The sequence below is a fragment of the Alligator mississippiensis genome, chromosome 6, assembly GCF_030867095.1.
Source record: "Alligator mississippiensis isolate rAllMis1 chromosome 6, rAllMis1, whole genome shotgun sequence".
Taxonomy (NCBI): domain Eukaryota; kingdom Metazoa; phylum Chordata; order Crocodylia; family Alligatoridae; genus Alligator; species Alligator mississippiensis.
Window position 1 is genome coordinate 94,888,190 of NC_081829.1, and position 22,709 is coordinate 94,910,898.

General features: G+C 40.0%; 1 protein-coding gene across 1 annotated transcript in view; it reads right to left on the reverse strand.

Annotated features, from left to right (window-relative positions):
* SMC3 (structural maintenance of chromosomes 3) overlaps positions 1–22,709 on the reverse strand; it is a 41,530-nt gene that overhangs the window by 2,578 nt on the left and 16,243 nt on the right. The window contains exons 10-25 of the mRNA XM_014594680.3: positions 22,586–22,666; positions 20,126–20,290; positions 19,225–19,346; positions 18,286–18,499; positions 14,836–14,939; positions 14,485–14,584; positions 12,816–12,976; positions 11,349–11,490; positions 10,118–10,268; positions 7,910–8,062; positions 5,027–5,178; positions 3,872–4,030; positions 2,922–3,029; positions 2,358–2,466; positions 1,216–1,463; positions 883–1,095 (exon numbers count right to left, since the gene is read on the reverse strand). Coding sequence (XP_014450166.1) covers positions 883–1,095; positions 1,216–1,463; positions 2,358–2,466; positions 2,922–3,029; positions 3,872–4,030; positions 5,027–5,178; positions 7,910–8,062; positions 10,118–10,268; positions 11,349–11,490; positions 12,816–12,976; positions 14,485–14,584; positions 14,836–14,939; positions 18,286–18,499; positions 19,225–19,346; positions 20,126–20,290; positions 22,586–22,666 — 2,382 coding nt within the window. The remainder of the gene's footprint in view (positions 1–882; positions 1,096–1,215; positions 1,464–2,357; positions 2,467–2,921; positions 3,030–3,871; positions 4,031–5,026; positions 5,179–7,909; positions 8,063–10,117; positions 10,269–11,348; positions 11,491–12,815; positions 12,977–14,484; positions 14,585–14,835; positions 14,940–18,285; positions 18,500–19,224; positions 19,347–20,125; positions 20,291–22,585; positions 22,667–22,709) is intronic.

Below are 22,709 nucleotides of genomic sequence, written 5' to 3' on the forward strand. Positions count from 1 at the left end.
AACAAAGTCAGTGGCAATTCAGTTCATCTCTATTCAAAGAAAGAGCTGTTTTTACCTCATGGTAACATGTTATCTTTACAGCAGTTACACGCTTGTATGCTAGAGCATATTCAAAAGAGCAAGTTTATAATTCATATAATTTAGTGCAGGATAATGGGCTTATTTTGTATTCTACAACTTCCTTGGAAGAGCTACAGAAAGGGACAGGTCTTGTTACTGTAAAGAAATCACATGCACAACCAACCAAATGTCACAAGGTATACTTGTTGCTTCTCTAGGCCAGAATCCAAAGCCAAATAGCTAATGAAAAGACACTGACCTCAAGAGGTTTGATATTGTATTTCAATTAAGCAATGTCTTGGACAGCTGCAACAAGAGCACTTTGTGCTGGCTGAAGTGAGGCCTAACCCTCAATACCCGAATAAGTTCATATCAAAAGCAAATCTCAGTGAGATCCCAAGAGAATTAAAGGATTTGCCCATCATAAAAAGGCAAATCCTTACGCTGGGCAGAGTTTAATACTACGCATTGTTCTACAGAACAGTCTTACACAAGGTATGTGTGTTAGGTGTGCTCAAGTGCTCCATGAATCTGGGGTGAATGATTTTTTTTTTTTAAACACAAATTTAAAGTATTAATGACACTTCCACTATTCACAATTATGTTTAAAATATTGACTTGTTTAAGGCCTTCGTTATTCTAAGACTAGAAACTGCATAAATCACACTGGTTAGAAGATAGTCTTCCACTCCTTTTACTGCAATTGTAACTCCCAACACACGAGGACTAGATCCATTTCCTCCTATACAAATTACTACTTTGCAAAACAAAAACCCATTTTTTCTGGTTTCGCAGTCTTTTTGTAATGATTTCCAACGTTACCTGTTTGAAAGTCAGCTGGATGGCTTCATATTTTCTGAGTTCAAGCACATTCATCAGCTCCATGATAGATTTGTAGCCCCTATCCAGCTCCTCCTGTCGTTTTATCAACTTTTCCTTCTGTTCTGAGAAGTTGACAAACTGGTCCAGAGCTTTTTTATTGACATGACTGTATTTTTTCAGTTCTGTGTTGCATTGCTCTAATTTACGGAACAACTGTAAGAGGAGAAAACATTAAACACATCACGATGGCTTAAGGCTCTATTTCAGTTTGACACTCAAGATGGGTGGCAAGGCCTCTTTTACTCTGGTCTTTAGACCAAGCACACACATTACCTGCTTCAAACTCAATGTCTGATATTTTTCAAAGGCCTCCTGTGGGAGAGAGCCCAACTCCCTGATCTTCTTCATGCATTCCTCTTTCTTCTTAAGAAGCATGCCTTGCCGGTTAGTCATCTTCTCAAGTTCTTTCGTGTCATGGTTAATGGCATCCATGTGTTCCTTTTCCATGTTCTTCCAGCGCTCCATACTTTTTTGAAGTTCTTTAATCCCCGCTTCTGTTTTGTCAATTGAATTATCCAGATCTGAGATGTTAAGAAGAATAAAAATAAAATGGTAAGTTTATATGCCTGTGTAAAAATCAGTAATTATCCAAGCAGCAACCTATCAAAGAAACAATAAAAGCCACCACAGAAAAGATATTTAAATTGGAAGCAGCCTACTTCAGTGAGATAAAGCTTTAAAGAAATTAAGAGTATTTTAAATGCTTTATAAAACTCAAAGAGAAGTGAGCACTTAATTAAATTACTAAGCAACAATTCTTATACTGATGAAGTTTTAGCATAAGACTACTTTCTGCTGCCATTTTATTTTAGAAGCTTTTATGGGGAAAAATGATTTTGAAACATACTGGTTTAGCAAACCAAGACTACTACCATGAAAAGCAAATTAAGCCAACAACTTCTGCATGAAAGCCACAGGAATCTAAATTTCACGTAAATTTAATGCAAAGCCCCAAGACAGACTAGATTTGCCTGAAACCAAGGCCAGGATCGCTAACCACAGATTAAATGCATGGTCCCTCCACATGCAGTATCTTGTCTGACAGCAGCCACTATTAATAGGTTAGAAGAGTCAATACAAAAAAATGATGCAAGAATATGCTTATAAGGAAGGCTTCATCCTAAGCCCAATAATTAGCAGGAGATGCATGTCCTGAAGAATGACTATGGATGTTGCTTACACATTGTTATCTTTAATAATTGAAACTTGGCATTTTAAAACTTTTCCGGTTCCTGCAAAATTCTCTGCCCCAGCATTCTCTCATAGAACAAACTCTCAAATTTAAAGAGCGTAAAAATGTTCTTTTAGTAGTTTTACTCTTAATGTTATTAGATGCCCCTTGCTCTCATACTAGGCTCAATTCTTGAACAAAATGAATACTGTACACAGGCTTTCAAAGAAATAACATTACCAACCATCTGATCGTGCCAGGGTATCTTTCACTCGTTTGTTGATAGCCTCAAGTTCTGATGTTGTGGCAGTAAGAACTGTGCCCCCTTCTGTTTCACGTAGCTCGTTCAGCTCCTGCAGGACAAAATTAATCGTGTCAAGCCAAACTAAATCAAAGAATACAAGTAAACTCACGTGGCAGATGCACGCTATTTTCCACAAGTCTTGCCCAATGTATCCAGCTGTATTATAAAACACAGTAACTGTAAAGTGCATGTAGGTTTAAAAAAAAAAACAACAGAGAAGAAAATGGGGATTGCGCGGTCATTCCTGTAGTTCTGTTAGTGTGACCTTGTACAATTAAGCTCACAGAGGTACAACGTAAGTAAGCACTCTGTAGATCACACTTCAACACATTTGAGAAGTATTTCAAGTTGTATTTACAGTCCATGTTGCAGATTGGTTAAAGAAAAATAATGGCAATGCAAATGTTACAAATCCTCTGCAGGGCACTGATGCCTATTTAATGGGAAAGGGACACCTAGCCAAAGGCAAAGACAAAAATGGATCTAAGAAAATAAAAATCTCACTTGCTCCACTTGGTCTAATCGTTTTCTCAGATTTTCATTGAGGTACGTTTCAACTCTTGTGATGATGCCTTCCAATTTTATCCTCTCATTCAGAAGCTGCCTGTTTTCCTGAAAGCAAGCAAGGAATATTAACCACGTGAAACAAGAGCTCCCTTTAGAGGTTCTTATTATTTGACGGGAAAAAGTTTGTAGAATACAGTAAGTGAAAATTTAATGCACAACTCCTGAGAGTGATGGCTCCGTTACGTAATATTAAGTTAAGAAATTGAATGAATACTTTATGCAACTGTCTAGAATTAAAATGGAGCAAATAAAACCAAATATACCCATACTTAAAAAAAGGCTACTGAAGCCCTTGCATTTCTTGCTTTATCAGATTCCAGTTCTCAGCAAAGAGCAAAAGAACTTGAAAGCATAAACCCTTAAAACAAAGCGTTTCTCCACCTATAAAAGGCCAGATGAAATCAGAACTTAGTGTCTCTATACGGTAACCTGGATTCAAAATATACAGAAGATCAATTTTAATAATAAATTTGTCTTTCCACACCATACTGGTTTTACTGAAAGAGCCCTCTCAGATATCCTTCCTTGCTGCAAAAACTGGTGTAGGAACAAGTCAAATTTAACTGCTACTGCAGAAAAGAAAGGTATTGTCTTGTTCTTAAATATAAGCACAAGGCAAATGTCTAGATATGACAGCTTGGTTTAGAAGATACATACAATATAGAGCAAGCACAGAAGGCAATGAAATAAAATAAAATGGCAAATATGCTCCTGCTGAAGCTCAAAGATTGTAGAGCCATGTAGCTGTGTATTATCAATGACAGCACCCTACCCTTCAAGAGTAGGAATACTGGAAGAATAAAAAGCCCATTTAATTGAATTCATGTCTTCAGGTAAGAAATATTCTGTATTTTGCATCATGACATTTTCCTCTTACTTCTCCTTACTTGTTGCAACTGTCGAATCTCATCATTAAGAGCATCCACACGTTTCTGATCCTCTAGGCTGAGCTGAGATAGCAAGTCTGTTCCAAGTTCTGCTTTTAATGATTCCCGAGTTGATTCCATGGCATGTAGACTTGCCTCCAAGCTTTGCAAGCTGCGTTGCTACAGATCAGATTATGTTAGATGAAACCATCTCTCAAATAAGCATCCAGACGTCTCTAAACCTGTCTTTTCCTACCTGTATGACGTGTATCCAAGTGTGGCAGCTTTATAGAAAACTATAAAGAATCCACAGACCTGTCCAAATATCATACCCCAGCTATGCCAGACCACTAGTACTTTTTCTAAGGGCCCTGCTACATGTTCAGATTAGAGCTGGAGAGAAACGAGCTATAGAGTTGTTACACATTTTCAAGCACTAACTTTGAAGCTGGTTGACTGTATAGCTGGATAGTCATTTTTATGGCCTGATAATTACTTTGCACATGTGACCTATCTAAATTTATTGTGCAATTTACCAGTAACTGGCATAATATATGTAACATGTAGCAGGTGCCTCCCTTGAATACTACCTTCTTCAGCTGAAGGTTTCCCCAACACAAGTATAAAAGAAATGAATAAACGTGTTTAATTTATGTCAGTCCCTTTGATATCCTTTTGTACCTGTGGCTTGACATTATCCACATTTTGGTCAGTAGGGATATTTTTAGACGTGTAAGTGCCCAGCACTGCGATGCTTACTGTTGAGTGGCAAAACGTGCATCAGCACTGAAAAAATGGCGGTGGCGCGCTTTTGAACCAACACACATAGAAGGAGCTTCAGTTCAAAAGCGCAGCGCCACCATTTTCTGCGCGCTGACGCACATTTCGCCACTTGCACAACTGCACATGGTGCAGAGCAGTTTGCATCAGCTCACATGCAGAACGGACTCGATTAATCGAGTCTGTTCCAAAGTGGCAGATCTCCGGCACACTACAGGACAAAAAAAGTATGTGTATAAATGCCGCTAGTGCTCTGGACATCTCCATTTTCTAGTGTTTGTTTATCCAGACTACATTCATTGCGACAGGAAACAAGTCTCTGCTCTCTGCTCCACGATAAACTGATACCAACCAAGCAAATGTCAATAACTATGACAGAATCAGACATATACATACCTTGGGCATAAAGGTTTTTTCAGACTGCTGCCTCTTCTCTTTCAGCATTTTCATCTCTGACAAGATACTGTCTCTGGAAGCTTTGAATTTTCTCTGCTGGGTCTCAATCTGTTGCATCTGGTTCATCAGTTGGTCAATTTCATTGTTAATCCATACAGTGCGCTAAGGAAAATTCTACTCAAATTTTAAATTCAATTTTTGGCAACTTTTATCCCAAGGCGGTTAAAGGGATTATCCCACTATTTGCTCTCCCCCTACCAAAAAGTGTCCACATTGCAACTTCAGAACCAGTCCCATTCAGCTGCTCTCTTACACAAAGCCTTCAGGCTAAACAGAAGAGCTTAAATGAAAACTGATCTGAGCTGGTTTATGTCATTTCATCTAAGATGCAACACGCTACTTCAAAAGCATCGCCAGGGAAGACATTTCAGCATATGTAGCCCTGTAATCAAGAACGCTAGAGATGCACTTAATTCTTAATTAAAAAATCAGAGTATCTTATTTAAGTCCTATCAATGTACTTAGTACAGTACAGAAAAGGAGGGCGTTTTCATCCTATTCTATGCCTGATAATAATTTAACCCAATTCAGACAACGTGAAATTGACAAAATCCAATCTCAAGAACCAAGTTTCCAAGGCAGCAAGGGGGTCCTTCTGAATCAAGGTTCAGACAGTGAAGCTCTCCCCAATTTTAACTTTGCTTAAGTGACTGGGGGGGGTCAGAAATCACTGCTGTTCCCTCCCTTTTCCCTTGCCACCAGCAGTGCCTGAAGGTCCTGAATGTAAACAGTAGGCAAGAGGTGGGAGGGCAAACAGTGGTAGCATTCGCTCTCTGCGTTCTGGGACTATGCAAGAACAGCAGCTCCAGTAACTGTGCTGACAAGCCCCAGGAAGCACAATTTAACCGCTTGCAGGCTGCAAGAGGCCCACAGACTGCCAGCTGGACAGTTCTGTTTTAGAGTAGAGGTGAAATCTTGCCCACATTGACATCAACAGGAGTTTGCCATTGCTTCCAATGAGACAACCATTTATCTTCAAGAAAAGAGACCCCTTCCACTTCCCCAAGTAATGAAAGGCTTCTTCCATATTTTTTTTTTTTTAATATTACTGAAAAGCTTTAATGTCGACAAGGTGCTACAGACATACAGGTGTTATTTACACATGGAAAGAATAAGCCATCATGATTCACTCTGCCTTAAAAGTTTTACTAATTTCTTTTGAATTTCTCTTCAGTAGCTCCAACATCGACAACGTTAGTCACTTGCACTGCACTGCGCTTTGCCATATATTGATGCAGCTTGGCAACTCTTTATTTGATATATTAGTCAACAATTTGAGAAGGGTATAATTTGCAGGCTTATAAAACACAGCTGTTTTGTCACGACTACAGAGCTTCAGGTTTACAAAAGCTATTTAAATGAGGAATTTAGAAAAATAACTTAAATGTTCTTATTTTTTAAAACAGATGCTATCCAACTGTAATATTTCCCTTGCTACTATTCTATAAAAAGTACCACGCATGCAAAGTTAACGGCTGACCAAATTTTATACTTAATTTATGAGTAAACAAAATGTTTATCTTTGAAAGAAATTTGAAGTAACACAAGAGAGGTATAAAGAAATGGGAAGAATTAAAGGAAGAATTGGGCTACTTCTCAGAGTCTTGACATATACACAAGTAAAATAATGGGAAAAAGAATCTCATTATGTAGGACAAAACTACACTGATATTAAAAATCTAATACAGGACAATCTTGTAGTGATTATGGGCCTAGCTCACCAGTGACACCATCAGCAGCACACAGGTTTTTGCTCCCTGTCGGGGCGGGACACTGGGAGAATGGAGCCGGGCAGGGAGCAGCCACTTAAGGTTCCTCCCTGCAAGCTGCTGATCGTCTTCCCCAGCTGCGGCTGGCTGCTCCTCAGAGCTAGAGCCATCTGATAATTGCCGTTCAGATGAGGCTTTGTTTTCCCTCCTCGCTGAATAGGGAAAAGATGTCTTCAGCCTTAGAACTGAGTAAATATGATATATCACACCTATTCAAATACAGACTACTTTCATCTTACAGTGTCTTGCTGTGGCTATAGCCTATTCTATGAGAAAAACAACCATGAAAAGCAGACATTATGAAAAACAATTTCACTTCAAAAATTTTAAACACTGAGAATGCTCACAATTAAATCTGCGCTCCACTAAACGGTAACAAATTTTAAGAAGCTGGACTCCCCCACTCAGTCTCAATACTTTAGAAACATAATATTTTCTGAAAGACTGTAACTGATTGAAGCAGTTTGTCCTTAATCCCAAATACATAAACCATGGTACATGAAATTCTGCACAATATAATATTATTTTCTCAATTATAATTTATATAGTGTATAAAAATGAAGAAATGATTTATAAACTAGAAAAATCACATCTGTCATAAATGGTATATTTTAAATATTGTTCTAAAGTATAATTTATAAGCACCTTGCTACCTCTTGGTCACTGACAATTAAAATCATTTAAGAATATCTGTTAATCTATTAGCACTATCCATACTATGAATTTCCATTAATATAGCCAAGATTTTTTTGTGCTATACTAGAAATTCATGTCTCCAACAATACAAACCTCTATTAATCTGGTACACAAATTTATTAATAAGGTATTCCTCTGTGAGTTGTACTGTGCTGAATTTATTTCCTCCTTTAATCCTTGCTCTATATAAATGGCTAGTATGGGGAATAAATAACAGCTTACCAGCACCACTTACCAGCTGACTCCTAACACAACATATCCACACAACTTATTTCTCCCTCATCATCTTCATTGTCAAATAGTCATGTAATCACGCAATATTTCCCCAAAACATGAACAAATATGTCAGAAAGGATATTTTCAATGTTTCTGCGCAAATTTTCATTAAGTTTTGCCTCAAGTTCACCAAGTTCTTCTTCTGCCTTTCTAACATCTTTCTGCAGTTCAAGTCGAGACTTTCTTGTATCATAATAACCTCCAGTTAAAGCACCACGATGGCTGACTTGATCGCCTAGGAAGGTAACAAAATTAAATGGAACGGTGCAATACATGCCCACATTACATAATGTTTAAAGCTGTTATGCTTATATTTTAACTACTGCTAATTTTTCTAGAGAGATCCTATACAATTCAAAGGAGATGGGCATTTAACATTTATAATTAAATTTCACGTGCTGAAGTCAAATTGTGGGGGTTTTTGTATGGTTTTTAAAAGTGGATTTAAATTGCTCAAAATAGCAGGTCCCTAGCACCTTCTCAGTAGTAACCAATTCAACTGGTTTTATTAGCTTAAATCTGTCCTTTAAAAAACAAACAAACAAAACCCCCCGAAAACTTGAACTAAAATTTGTTTTTAGACCTCATGCTTCGTACCAGGTCTTCCAACTTAATTCTTTACATGTAATTGCCATCTCAATTCAAATTTTACCCACAGATTGCCAGGCCTAACCTAGATTAATCTGCCACAAACTGTGGTTCTGAGAGCTGCCTCTGCCTAACCATCTGCACACATGTATGCTAAAACTCTGCTGATGAGGAGTTTATTTCATAGTTTCATAGTAGCTAGGGTCAGGAGGGACCTGAACAGATCATCTAGCCTGACCCCCTGCCACAGGCAGGAATGAATGCTGGGTTCACAAGACCCCAGACAGGTGATCATCCAACCTCCTCTTGAATTTGCCCAAGGTAGAGGCGAGGACCACTTCCCTGGGAAGCCGGTTCCAATTTTGGCCACCCTAACTGTAAAATATTGCCTTCCGATCTCTAACCTAAACCTATTCTCCATCAGCTTATTACAATTGTTCCTCGTCACCCCAGGTGGTGCTGGGGAGAAAAGGGCTCTACCTATCTGTTGTTGATCTCCCCTGATGAGCTTGTAGGCAGCCACCAGGTCCCCTCTCAGCCTCCTCTTGCTGAGGCTGAACAGGTTCAGGTCCGTCAGTCTTTCCTTGTAGGGCCTGTCCTGCTGCCCTCTCACCAAACAGGTGGCCCTCCTTTTAACCCTCTCCAGGCTGGCCATGCAAGGCCAGGTTTCAAATGGGTGGCCATTTGAGCCATGCAAGGCCAGGTTCCTAACATTTAGATTCCTGGTTATAGAACGGACTGTGGGCTGAGCAGCCCTTCGGGTCTCTCAACCTTAAAAGCCATTAAAAATAAACTCTGGAAAATCAGAAGGAAAAGTTGTGGTGCGACTGTTCGCAAGCAATGAATCAGAGAACTGCAGATACTAATTAGTCATTATTCTCTTAAGCATGGAAAGCAGTGATTCTTAGCTAGGGTGCTGTGGCACCTTGGGGAGCTGCCAGAGCCATTGAAGGGTGCCACAAAGTGTGAGGAGGGAAGCAGATAAAAGCTCAGGCTCGGGCTTGTCCCCATCTGGATGCCGCCCCACCCCAACTGCCCAGCCCTTCTGCAAGGTATTAAGTCCTATAATACATAAATCAATTTTTGAAAGTGGGTGCCACTCAATTCACAAAATCTATGGCCAGATGCCAAGACTCAAGGGGCATGCCTCAAGTCCAAGAATGTTGGAAACTACTGATGTAAAGGAGCAATTCTGAGAAATCCTGCAAAGGGAATAAAAGTAGCAGAATGACTACTAGGGAGACTGCTTTCCCAAAACAGGAAGATGCCTAGTCAAGGCAGCAATACTGCACAAATGTGCTACTGGTACACTGAAGTACTCAACTTGCCTTTCATGCCATGGGAGGTGTTTTAATTCTAGTAGCATCAGCTCTCAATACCTTAGGGACAGACACTGGCTAAGCTGAATACAAATTTGGATACAAGTCTAATCCACTTCGTAAGCTTCTAGGATGGGAAGAGGCTCCTACTGACTTAACACCTCAAATCAAAAAAAGCTTAAGGAACTTACAGAAGGATTTTGTACTTTGACATCATAGCTGTATTGACATTTAGTTTGTCTAACCTTGCTTACCAGGTCAGTTACTAAATTATCACGTTTTACAAAGAAAACTAGGACAATAATAAGCTATCTTCAAAGAACCTCAATCCCCAGTGGCCCTCTTTTCCTACTACAATGTAATTTTTATGACTCTGTACATACCTTCCAAAGTAATACAATCCATAGTGAAAGCTCTAGCCAACTGGGTAGATACCTCCATGCTACGACAGATTAGAGTCTTTCCAAAAACATGTTTGAAGGCTTTGTCAAATCTTGGATTGTATCTCAGTTTACTGATCATAGGAATAGCATCCTGAAAATGTAGCAGTCATATCAACAACAATAGTATGATATCAACAACAGGCTGAATTCATAGGGCACAAATATTAAAGCATTGCACTCACGTACAGGGCAACTGCAAGTGAAAAATGTTAAAATACCTAAAGTTTTAAATAAACTATGCCCTCCAATTTTTAGTAAGGTCTGCTAATTTATATTAAGACCTTCTGTATTTTTTAATTTAAGGAAATAAAGCATTAGAACTTATACAGAAAATTAACACACAATGTACACTTCACAGGCAAAGAGCTTTTAGAACTTGAGTCAAATTGTGTGTGCCATCATAAGTTACATTTATAATACCTCTGATTGTATATACATTATGGATGATCCGCATGATCACTTTTATATAAACAAGACACTAGGCATATTAAACATTTCCTAAATAAACCAGAAATCCTGCACGTGCAGTTTAGGTGTAAACAATTCTTAAAGTCTTGAAGGCCCAGACTGAGAGCTTGTTCCTACTCTCATTGAAGCAAACGGAACATCTGTCAATGACTAACGGGAACGAGATCAGGCTGCTATAGTGCGTTTAACTATGCGTGTATTTTTTCAGCAAAAATATTATGTCGTTATATCTGTTATTATAACTTCTTTACACAAAATGATCTGGGATATCATATCATGACATAATACAGAAGCATTAATACGCAACTCTGAAAACAACGAATAATAAAACAAGATGGCTGCATCTACAAGTTGCCACATGGCAATGCTACTACGGCACTGTGATTTAGTACTTCCAAAAGGTGTAGTGCTGGTGGTTACTGCACCGTATGTGCAGCGCGGTTAGATTTTGCCACTACGTCACTGTAGCAGCACGCTATAATTGGGGAGCATGCTGCTATGGCAATGTAGCTGGTGATCATGTATAGACCCATGTGATCATTACATCACCGTAGTGCACTGCACATCACCATAGTGCATCACTGTAGGGCGATGTATAGACGCACCCAATGAGTAATAAATAGCATCTGTAGTTTAAATAACAACATAAATCTAAATACTTCACTGGGGAAGGGGAATCATTGACATAAATATAATGACTCACATTCGTCTCAGGGTAAGCAGTATCTCTAACATCCAGCTTGTTAAGAGGCAGAAAAGTTACTTCTCCAGGAAGGTTCATTTTATTAAACTCCATTAAAATCTTTGTACTGACTTCATCAGAATCCACAATATGATAAAATAACCTTGTTTAACAAAGAAATAACGAAGAGTTGGTTATATCAAAATCATCACTATTTTCTAAGAGGAATGGAAGTGTGCAAAATGTAAACAAAACTACACGCTATTTTCTCTATAGTTTCCAGTATCAGTGTGCCTCAGAAAACACAAGTTTTCATGGTTTGAAAACCTATGAAACGTCTATTAATAACAATAAACAATTATTAGTTGTAGGAATTTCTACCCCTCCTGTAAGTGTCTCTCATTCAATATCATTTAGAACAGATCACACAATATCATTTAGATTACAGGTTAAGGTATCCCCCAATTTACAGTTGCCACTAAGGTACCCCGCAATCTGCTGTATATTCCTGCCACCGCCTTAAAAAAGCAAGGCTATTCAATCCACCTTGCTCTCCTGCATAGCTTTATAAACAAAAGAGGCTGTACAAACATGGTATCATGTCTAGGCACAACTAAATCCTTCCATTCCAAACAAACAACATATAAGCATCTAATAAAAGAGTAATTGCAGCATTTTCCATGTGGCACCAATTGCCAAAAGCAATCAAGGGGAGCCAAAAAAGATACTATATGCAATCTATGGAGTAGTTGATTTCTGCCTATTAAATGCACCTCAATTGATTTAATACGTTGAACATAATATCCCATTGTACTTAATGAAAAAAAAGTGACAAAGCTGATGGTGCCAACCATATTTCTTTAAAGCTATGTATTTGGATTCAGAAAAGGTAACTGTTTTGATTGCTGTGCATGGCTAAAGGTTTGTGATCTTCCAATGTGTAATTCTACAGATATTAATGCCTTTATCATCACTGGGCTGAAGTAACTGCAACATACTCTACTTGAGCCTACTCAGAATGCTTCAGACATCATTCAAATGATAACCCTTGATGGTTTCAAGCCTAGGTATCAAAGAGACCACCCTTTCTACAGTTGAAATTTCCCCAGTGTTCAGCGTTCACTGAAAAAAAACAAAAAACAACCCAGAAACTCCTGAGTTTTTAATTTGCTCCAGGATTTGCTCAAAGACCAAGCCTACTGATCTTTTGGGCATATCACAAGGATTTTTCTAAAGGGGAAAACTGAGAGAAGAGGGGATATCAACAGAGTAGAGTTCTTTTCGGTGTCTTTTTGGCCTTCTGGAAGTTTGCTTATTTTATCCATAGGCATCTAGCATGGACAAAAGGCACAATGTGGGCCTCAAAAGAATAAACTGTCTCGTGGCAAGTTTATGCCAATAACTATATTCCGATACAAAGAACCTCCAATCTTCTCCACTCCAACTGAAAAATAATTTTTAAAAGGTTCAGAATACTAAATAGTTTACCTGTTCCCCGCAGTAACTTCAACACAAGTGTAGAAAGCAGGTTCGCACTCGAAGTTATTCATCACAATTCCATGATAGCCATTTAGAACATGCTGGTTTATGCCTTTTCGACGGAAGTGCTCCAAAACCTTATTTATGCTGTCTATACCATTTAGAATTGCCTGCCATATTAGGACATAACAGATGTTATGAGACTTCAGGGATTATATAAACTAGGAAAAACTTCAAATCCCAGCATTTGTTTTAGAACAGTGGTGCTCATCCTTTTGGCCCCACGGGCCAGATGAGTGGAATGGGACCCTCCTCTATAGTCCAGGTTCAGTCCCCCTTGCAGAACTACGTCTTGTGCCATCCCCGCATGCCCAACCTAGCATGCAGGGCTGGGATGTGGGGAGCCCTGCAGGCCAAATGACATGGCGTGAGTGGCTGAGCACCCGCTTTAGAACATTTGTGACAAGTAAAAAGGCCAACTTAAAATATGAACTGATAACAATTTATGAACTTTCTCCTTTGATTTTGAGTCTGTCAAGCAACTTCTAGAGATTGTAGGTAGGCCTGTGGGAGCCGACAGCGATCCGATCTGGCTGCTTCAGATGGCACCGATCCGATCCAGCTCTGGACTGGGTTTCCGCCTTGATCCGGCTGAAGTGGCTCCAAAGTTTTGGAGCAGCCTCGGAGATCCGGCCATAGGGTAGAATGGGGGAATCAAATATTTATAACTTTGTTTTGTCCGATTTGGATGAAATTTGCAGGATTGGTAGCCTCTACTGAGAGCATGAAACCTGCCAAGTTTCAAGATGATCGGTGCAGGAGTTTGGGGAGAACTGTACCCCAAATTCTTGAAAGCAAAACTCCCATCACATCTATGTGTTATACCACAGAGGGTGCAAAACTGCAGGGGTGGTAGCTCTTACTGGGGCCACAAAGCCTGACAAGTTTCAAGAAGATCAGTCTAGGGGTTTGGGGGGGAACTGCACCTCAAGCTGCAGACAAGCAAAACTCGTGACATAGGTGACACTGCATGTGTTAAGGCGCAGCGGGGTGACAGCTGCAGGGATGGTCACCCCTGCTGAGGCCACAACACCTGCCAGCTGTTGAGATCGGTGCAGGGGGGGTTCTGGGGCCCTGCACCTCTAGCTGCTGACAGGCAAAACTCATGACATGGGTGACACTGCAAGTGTTAATGCGCAGCAGGGTGACAGCTGCAGGGATGGTCACCCCTGCTGAGGCCACGACACCTGCCACCTGTTGAGATCGGTGCGGGGGGGGTTCTGGGGCTCTGCACCTCTAGCTGCTGACAGGCAAAACTCATGACATGGGCGTCCCTCTTGGGGCACTTGATTGTCTGTATTGAGTCTTTCCTCTCCTTAGTCTGGTTTCCTAGGTGCTAATTGGTGGCAATTAACTGGCTACATTAGCTAGGTCCTATGTATTGAGCTGGTCCCCGAGTGAATCATGATTGATTGGTCACTGGTAACACAGTAGCTTAGCAGCCAGGCCAGCAGTAGTGTCTCCCACACCCCAAGGCAGACTATAAATATCTGAAAAATAAGGCTTATAAATATGCTGTCAACCTTGATCTGAGCACAAATACTGTAAATCTGCAGCAGTGAGCATTATTTTTCCTTTAAGATTTACCAATTTTTTAAAAAGATTGATCAGTTTGCACCTTTCCTGTTGCTGCTCTAAGAAGCTGCTGTTTTTTTTCCAAGTCCTCTCGTTTTGCAGCTAGAGCTTGTTGTTCTGCATTCTCCTCTCTCCACAGATAACTGCAAAAGAAGACTAAAGTCAGCTTAATGTTATTAAAAACTCTTGATCATTAGGAAATTCTTAAAATTAATAAAAACCAAGTTAACTTTTCTTCTAGAATACAAAATGATTCTTAAAAGAAAAGAAAAAGATGTACAAGGTTAAACTTCAGATGCATTTCAAAATACCTAGGTAACCATGCCACATTAGCAACTTCACAGCTTGCACCCTTTACACACAAAATTAAGTCTCATTTTACTGAGTTACTAACTTTCTTTCACTCTGTAGTTCATCTTTTTTGTTTTTCACTTCATAATATTTTCTGTCCAGTTCTTCAACACGAGCCTTCACTTCATTAAGATCCTGGTCCAATTTCTAATGCACATAAAAAAGAAAATAACTGTCTGTAAGCTGTAACTCTTTAGGTTCATATTCCTATTATCCACATTACTATGACAGCTTAACAATTATGAATGAAGTGTTCACAACTTTTTCTATGGTTTGCATTAAAATTGCAAAAAAGTCAGCCAACAGCTCTTCAGAGGTTAAGCAACAGCATAGGATGGGAGACAAACCAGGTGTTAATAAAGCCAGATAGAAAGAATAAGAAAGATTCATTCTGCCAATTTTGACATTCCAGCCACCTCTTGAAGTTAGCAAATAGACAGGAACATGCCCACAGCTATCATGAATTACACCAAGTAGTGGAATTATACAAGAATACCACTGACACCTACCTAGAAGTCTGTTCCTTTACATACAAAATTAATAATGGGCCAGCAACATCCAGACTGCAGTAAGAATACATTGTTACTACAATCACGATTCTCACAAGTTCTCTAATACAGAGTTGCTGGTACAGCTGAACAGCAGCTACTCAAGAGCAGTGCTGTGGACGTACTTCTCAGCAGACATTCTTCTGACGCTAGCTGAGACCCACGGCTTTCACTGATTTTATCACTTTAATAGATACAAGTCTATTCCATATTGCTGCCAATATTATCCGTAATCTTAAAATACCTCTTGTTTATACTTTGGCTGTCAGCCTCTAGATCAGATTCGTTGAAATGTCTCCAAGTTGTAAAAACACTACACAATTCTTTCACCTTAATTAGATCTCTCCTGCCCACATACCCATCTTCCTGAAACGAATTTAACAACTCCAAAAGAACCAAGACACCTTTGGCAGCCAGCCTATTAAGCACTTTTCCTCCTACTTCCAGAGAAAATAGATGCTCAAGAGCTACTGACTGGGTGTAAAAACTCTGCTATCATTTCCCTCATTTAACCAGAAGGAATATTGCTAGAGTAAACTGGCTCTCCCCCAAAGTATCTTTTATACTGCCAGAACATGTTCTTCTTCAGTACAACTATGTTCATAAATTTTATCAGTTCATAAAATTTAGTATATATCATTTATATATATATCTACCAATTTTGATAGATATATCACACAACAGAGATGGTAAGAACAGCATCTGTCAGCACATTAAACATAATGGCATACTCCCTGCACAGGCATGTAACTGGTCAGAGGCAATTCTTCATTTATATAGCTGCTTCTGACATGCTGTGAGAACTAACAGGGTTCAGCAAAATCAACACCCACTAAATAAGTTGTTTAAGCTGGATCTGAAACTCTAATAAAATAGACAGTATAAGGCCATCAAAGCTGCTATCAGGTTTGTTTTTTTTTAATCTAGATTCAGGAACATTCCTTATAAATGATTATTATAAACATGATTGAAAATATGTGTACAATATTTCAAGTGGATATCACAAGACAGACCCATTCCTCTGATGAAAACAGGGTCTGCGTGGTTTTTAATTACAAGCTGCGGAGGCAGAAGTGCAACAAACACCCCAGCAGCATTTCAAACATGCTGTTTGCTGGAGCTCACATATACAAAGGGAGAACATCCAACTTCTTTATGGGATTTAGCAGTGCAGAGCACATTCCACTCTACAGATGAGCAGCTCCATGGGTTCAGACAAGTAGAGCAACGCCTCTGTGACATGCTTTCAGAATGGCTAAAGCCACAAGACATATTCAAACAGTGAACGAAGAGGTGAGATTGCTTCATTTGATCCTTTCTGTTTCGAGTGCTTTATCTTAAGCTTTCTAGAAAAAGTACCCCTATACCCAACACATGAAGAACTCTGGGCAGATATTTACTTTTGGAGAAGTTGGACCCAATTTTTCATACGTGCATCTAAAAAGGAATCTTTGTTTTGATATTACAGTAACAGTTATGTACACAAACACACACAAAAGGAATATATAACTTGGGTTATACACAGACATTACACTCTTCCCTGGTAGAAAGCCTTTTGTTGCCAGATCCTACAGGCACTGATGCACTTGCCTCTGCTTTCAGTATCTGCAAAGTATGCTAGATTAAAAGGCGATAAGAGTTTTGCCTGGGACATCACTGTGTGTCAGTGAGTTAAATGCGCTGCAATTAAATGCAACTCTGGTTCATTTCAGGGAACAACCTGTGGGGCTCTGAGCTCTCCCTGGCCACCTACTGGCAAACAGGCAGCAATACAGCTTGGAAGGGTTACGTGTGTAACGGGCCAAGGCACTCCTACTTTCATCAGAACTAACTCTGTTTACAGCCCCCCAAACTACCCCTCTGCAACTCTGCTATTTTGCTTTTACTGGCAAATTGCTCTAGCCTGGTGATTCTCAACCAGGACACCACAGCACCATGGGGTACAGGTACAGCCAGGTCCTCTGAAGGGAAGGTGTGAGGAAATGACTGAGGTGTGAAGAGAAATGGACATGCTTAGCACATAAGCACAATTTCAGGCTTGTCTCTGCCTGGTCAATCCTCCATCACCTCTGCAAAAAGCTAAGCACTATAATATATAAATTAGTTTTTTAAACTGGGTGCCACTCAAGTCACAAAAAGTTATAAAGGAGAGCCTTGAGTCCAAGGAACCACTGTTATAGTCATTTTTTTTGGCTTCTATTCTACCCAGGAGAGCACACAGTTCACCAGCAGACTCTCTATATGCCTGAAGAAGGGTGTTCGTGCCTGAAAGCCTGCAAAGAACAATTTTCTCAACTATTTAGTTGGTCTATAAGATATCACATTTACCCAAAGAACACTGACTGCTTTAGACAAGTATTCATGCGCAGTATTCTTCTCTTCATGCACATGGAAGCAGATTCCTATCAAGGAGTACCGTGCAAAATGCTAACCCTACATTCAAGTTTGTGGAATTATTTAACTTGGAACTTTGAAAGGGCTCCCTTAACCCATGGAACAAGTAAACAGAAGGACACTGGGGTTTTTTGTTTGTTTGTTTTAAACATTTCAGGAAAATATTGCTATAATATTTTTACAATACTTAAAGCCTAAACTTCATCAACTTACCGAAGTCCCTTTAACCTACTGCTTAGAGTAAGGCATGGGCATGCTATCTTGCAAGAGGTGGTTGAGTACTGATTTCACTCCGTCTCAAGGATCATAGAAGGGAGAAAGAGGGGACCCAAAAACCCCTAATATGTATATTGATAAAGTCAATATTTGAAAACTTAGCAAGAATTCCTAATAATACTGTATTTTAGAGACCAGTGCAACAAAACAGTTTTGTCCTGTATATCTAAAAGGAAATTAAATTATTACTCACTGAAAGAAATCCAATTACTGACAACTGTTTTGCCCCCTCTCTCAAAATATGTTTACACAGTAAGAAGCTCAGGATGCCTTACACTGTACTGCTCCAGATTCTTCTCTTTATTAGCCTCTGTATCCTCTAAATCCTTGTGGATAGCTGCAATCTGTCGTTTCTTGTCATTGATGGCCTGATCTAGAGACTTCAGTTCTTTTTTAATCCACTTATCTCTTTCTTCCTTGGACGTAAACTGACTTCCACGACCTTGTTTTGCATAAAGATCTGTTCTTTCCTGGGTAGCTTGTGCTAATCTAGTTGAGAGGAAAAAAAAAAAAGAACTCTCTTAAATTAACTCAGTTCAGAAAATATCCAAGAGAACAATCAAATTTATAGTTACCAAATGTCAATTTATTACAAGAACACCCAAATCGTTTTTGTAAACTGAACCATTGTCCCAGGAAAAGCTTAATAAAAAGGGGCACGAAGTGGGGGCACAGTTCAACTCACAGAGAGGCACTGATACTACTTTTTTGAATTTTCATTTCTTGTAGTTGCTCTTTGAAGCTTGACAATGAAAACAAAAGTACTCTTTTGTTCTTCATCAGGTCTGTCTTTTTCTAAAAAGATACCTCCTTTTTGTTCTTAAGATAACAAAGCCATGTTGGCTTTGCCTTCTTGTTTGCTAAAATAACTGGTTGTTTCAAAGTTTGGTAATAAGGTTCTTGAGAAGCCAGTTAACAAAAATATTGCAGGGCCATATACATAATACACACACATACTATGTATATGGCCCTGCAATATTTTTGTTGATCCATAATCATTCACTATATACATATGCATATAGGGAATGGTACATATATAGTGAATGATTATGGATTCTATTTTTTTCTTCCTTTTTTGGCAAAAGCAGCCATCTTAAATGCATTCTCTATCACTTTATTGCTGCCATAGAATAGGACCCATTTTGAGCAAATGGCTTTGACAGCACCCTTTGCTCCTTTTAAAGTGCTTTCATTCTTCATATGGAGCCACAGACCTAGCAATTCCTCGCTCTTCCTTCTCTTTTACGCTGTTGAATTTGGGTTCTGTTTCTGCTAGTTCTTTCTGCTTCTCCTCAATTTTTTCAAGAAGCTTCTGTCTCTCCTTTAACAGCCTTTTCTGAAAGTAAAGCAAGGTAATGTTTTAACGTCAATTCCAACATCATTGAGCACAGCATTTCCAAAATACATCTGTAATTATAAAATTGCAAGCTGCCTTTGCTTGCCTGTCTCTGGAATGGCAAGGAGAAGGCTTGCATGTGGTCTCCAGCACTTGGAGCAGGCCTACTGGGCTAATAGCTATATGCCTGCTAAATGAAGTACTTGGTAAAGCCACAGCTGATATTAGAACTGAGATTCACAACAGCTGAGTCTTCACAAAAAAGTTACACGTAAGATATACTGTCACTGTTGCATTATTTGCTCGATATAAATGGCTGCCCACACTGGCAATGGGTGTTTTAAGTTGGGTGTGGGACGGGAAGGGACTATATACACTATTCTTGAAAGGCCACAGCTCTCTTAGATTAGTAACAAATGAGTGCATGCCAAATAGCTGAGTGCAACTCAAGGGTGTTCTAATGACCTCCCTTCAATGAATCTGAATTGCAATGGTCTCTTTAACATGCAAACAACTGAAGCAGAGGAAGGACAGCTACAGCTGGTTGATTTTTCAGCTAGGAGGCAACAATATAATTGATCAAAATGGAGGAGTTTTGCCATTGTTCTACAGCACAAAGAAGTGTGTTAGGCACTTCACAGAAACAAGAGTCCTGTGTCCTGAAGTACTAACAATGTAATTAAAGCTTGCAGCCTTAAAAGCAGATGCCTCGTGGTACGTTACTGCTCAGACTACATGCACGCCCCACATATGAGATCCTCCCAAAATAAAGTGCTTACCCGTTGTTCACTGTTGCCAGCCAGCTCGTCTTGCAAGTCTTTAGCTTTAAGCTCCAGTTTAGTCCTCTGTTTAATCTGCTCCTGTCTTTCAGCACTAAGCTGTTCCTTTTCTTCTTTCATTGCTGAAATCTTTGTTTTTAGTTCTCGAACCTGTCGTTCTATTTCCTATACAAGTAAAAGCATGCGTTTTATTTAACACAAGACGTGCTATTGCTATATCTGTTCTGGATTTTTGTTTCTATTAAAGAAACTGGAACAATGCAACCTCATTATTCATTCATTAACATTAGAGGAAAGCTGAAGATACAAAATGGGAAAAAAATAAAATAAGCATGTTCTCAACGCTATATATTCACAAGATGAAGCCCAAAACAGGATTGAAAACTAAGCTTAAAAATAGGAACACATGACTAAAAAGGACCAATCCGGCCAGCAAACCCAGTACCCTGCATTCATAAGTTACCATTTCTCCAAAAGCGATCAATTTAATCCTGAGCACATGAACAAGATCTGACAGACAGGCAACCGAGAGGTTTCTCAGCATTGTTAGGAGCACTAGCTAACCAAAACCAAATTCCCCAGTCTAGCCATGGCCACAGTTCAGTATTTCAGAGGAAGCTGGGGGAGATCAAACATCTAAAAACCAAACAATGCTTTTCAAGAAAATTCTAGCAATTCCAAGTGACCAGGAGAAGCCCAAAAATTGAGGATCACAAGATACTTTCCACATATTCAAGCAACCCACTTTAAAATCAAGTTCTTTCAACTTGCTCATAGGGGTCACACAACAGAAACAACATATCACATGTTTGGTTTCTGCTCAAAGGTTTTACTGCCCTGTTCTGGCAGGATCTTTCTTCCATAAACCTGTCAAACTTCATCATGAAACAATTCAGGCTCTTGCACCTACTTACTTTGTCCAGAAAACCATTCTAAGACTTGTAGTGGTTAAACCTTTATTCTGTTGGTTAGATACCTCTTTCAGCTTTCAGTCTAAATGTACGTGTGGCCAACGTGTGGCCAATATTGTTCTTTACCTTATATAGCTCTTTTCTTTCCCCAGTGCATTCTTTTAAAATACATTTGCTGAATTAAATCTCAATTTAAATTTTGCTAAACTAAAATGTGCCAAGTTCTTTCAAGTTCCTCCCATAAGGCAAGTTCTACATTCCCCTAAACTTCGAGTGGCTCTTCCAGTATGAATCCACCTTTTCATGAATGCAAATGACCAGAATTGCAACAATAGTCTAAATAGGGTTTTGTTCAGTGCCAGTAACCTTTCCCTGTCTCTATTGAAAATACCCCACCTAATACAACTAAGAACTGCATTAGGCTTCCTCACACTGGCAGCTCAGGATCATCCTTCAATGGACCAGTATACTCTTGTTCCTTTCTTCTCCGTTTCCTTCAAACCATAATCTCCCATTTAACAGCAGAAGCTGAAGCAGGAGCTTTTCTCGATTGACGTAGCTGATAATGTCACTGATAAATGTTGTGTGCAGCCGCAGCATGCACGCGGCCAGGAATACAGTCCATCAGCTTGGAGAGCAGTGTCCAGCTGGTAAGTCTGTGGGGTGGGGGCACAGACTGAGGCCCCCACAGTGAGGGAGGAAGTGGGGCTGGGTTACGGGCAGGTGCTGCCCAGCTGGGGTGGGGAGCAGGATGGAACTGCAGGGTCATCCAGGTGTAGGTTGGGGCTACTGAGGGCTGTGAGCTGCACTGGCTTCTTTCCAGCTGGGGCCGGGCTGGGGCCACACTTAGGGCTGGCAGGCAGGGGTGGGGCAGGTGGCAGTGGTGCTGGGAGGGGGGGGAGGAGGGGGCGCTACAAGGTGGGCTATAGCCACCCCAAAATTCCCCACAGGCACCCTCCCAGTGCTGCCACTGCCCACCCCCCGGGAAGAGGCTGGCACAGCCCCTGGCCCTGAGCCCACACAAATCCTACCCCCCATGCCTCCCCTGTGGCTGTGTGCACAGCAAGAAGCTGCCTGTCACACCCTGCACGAGCTACCAGCACTCGATCCCGCACCCCGCCCCAGCAGCGTCTGCCCCTGACCCAGCCCCACTCCTTCACTCCCACAGAATTACCCGCCAGAAGCTTCTCTCCGTACGGCCAGGCTGCATACTGACTATCAGATCGGTATCGGCTGATAGGGCTGGTTAATTGGCCATCGATACCAGCCCTCCATTTTACAAGAGTGTTTCTATTTCTCATGCCAGATCCTTCAATCAATCATTTAGTTGATCTTAAAATTTAGGAGTACCATCAGGATGATTAGACAACTTCAAGGTCTGTGTTTAAATTCATTCCAATTTGAGACATCTCAGATGAAAGTAATATATTTCTCTCTCAAATACATACACGTATACAGAGACCCAGGAAAAAGATAGCCAGTGGCAACTAAACAATGCGTCATCACAGCAAGTCTTGAAATTGGTCATGTTAGCTCTTCTAGATTATACCTCCATCTTATCTCTGGCATCTTGTTGTGCATCTCTCAGCTGCCTTGATTTCTCTCCGCTCGTCTCTCGTTTGGCAGAAAGCTGGAGGCAAATATTATCACATATTTAAGTATTAAATACTTAT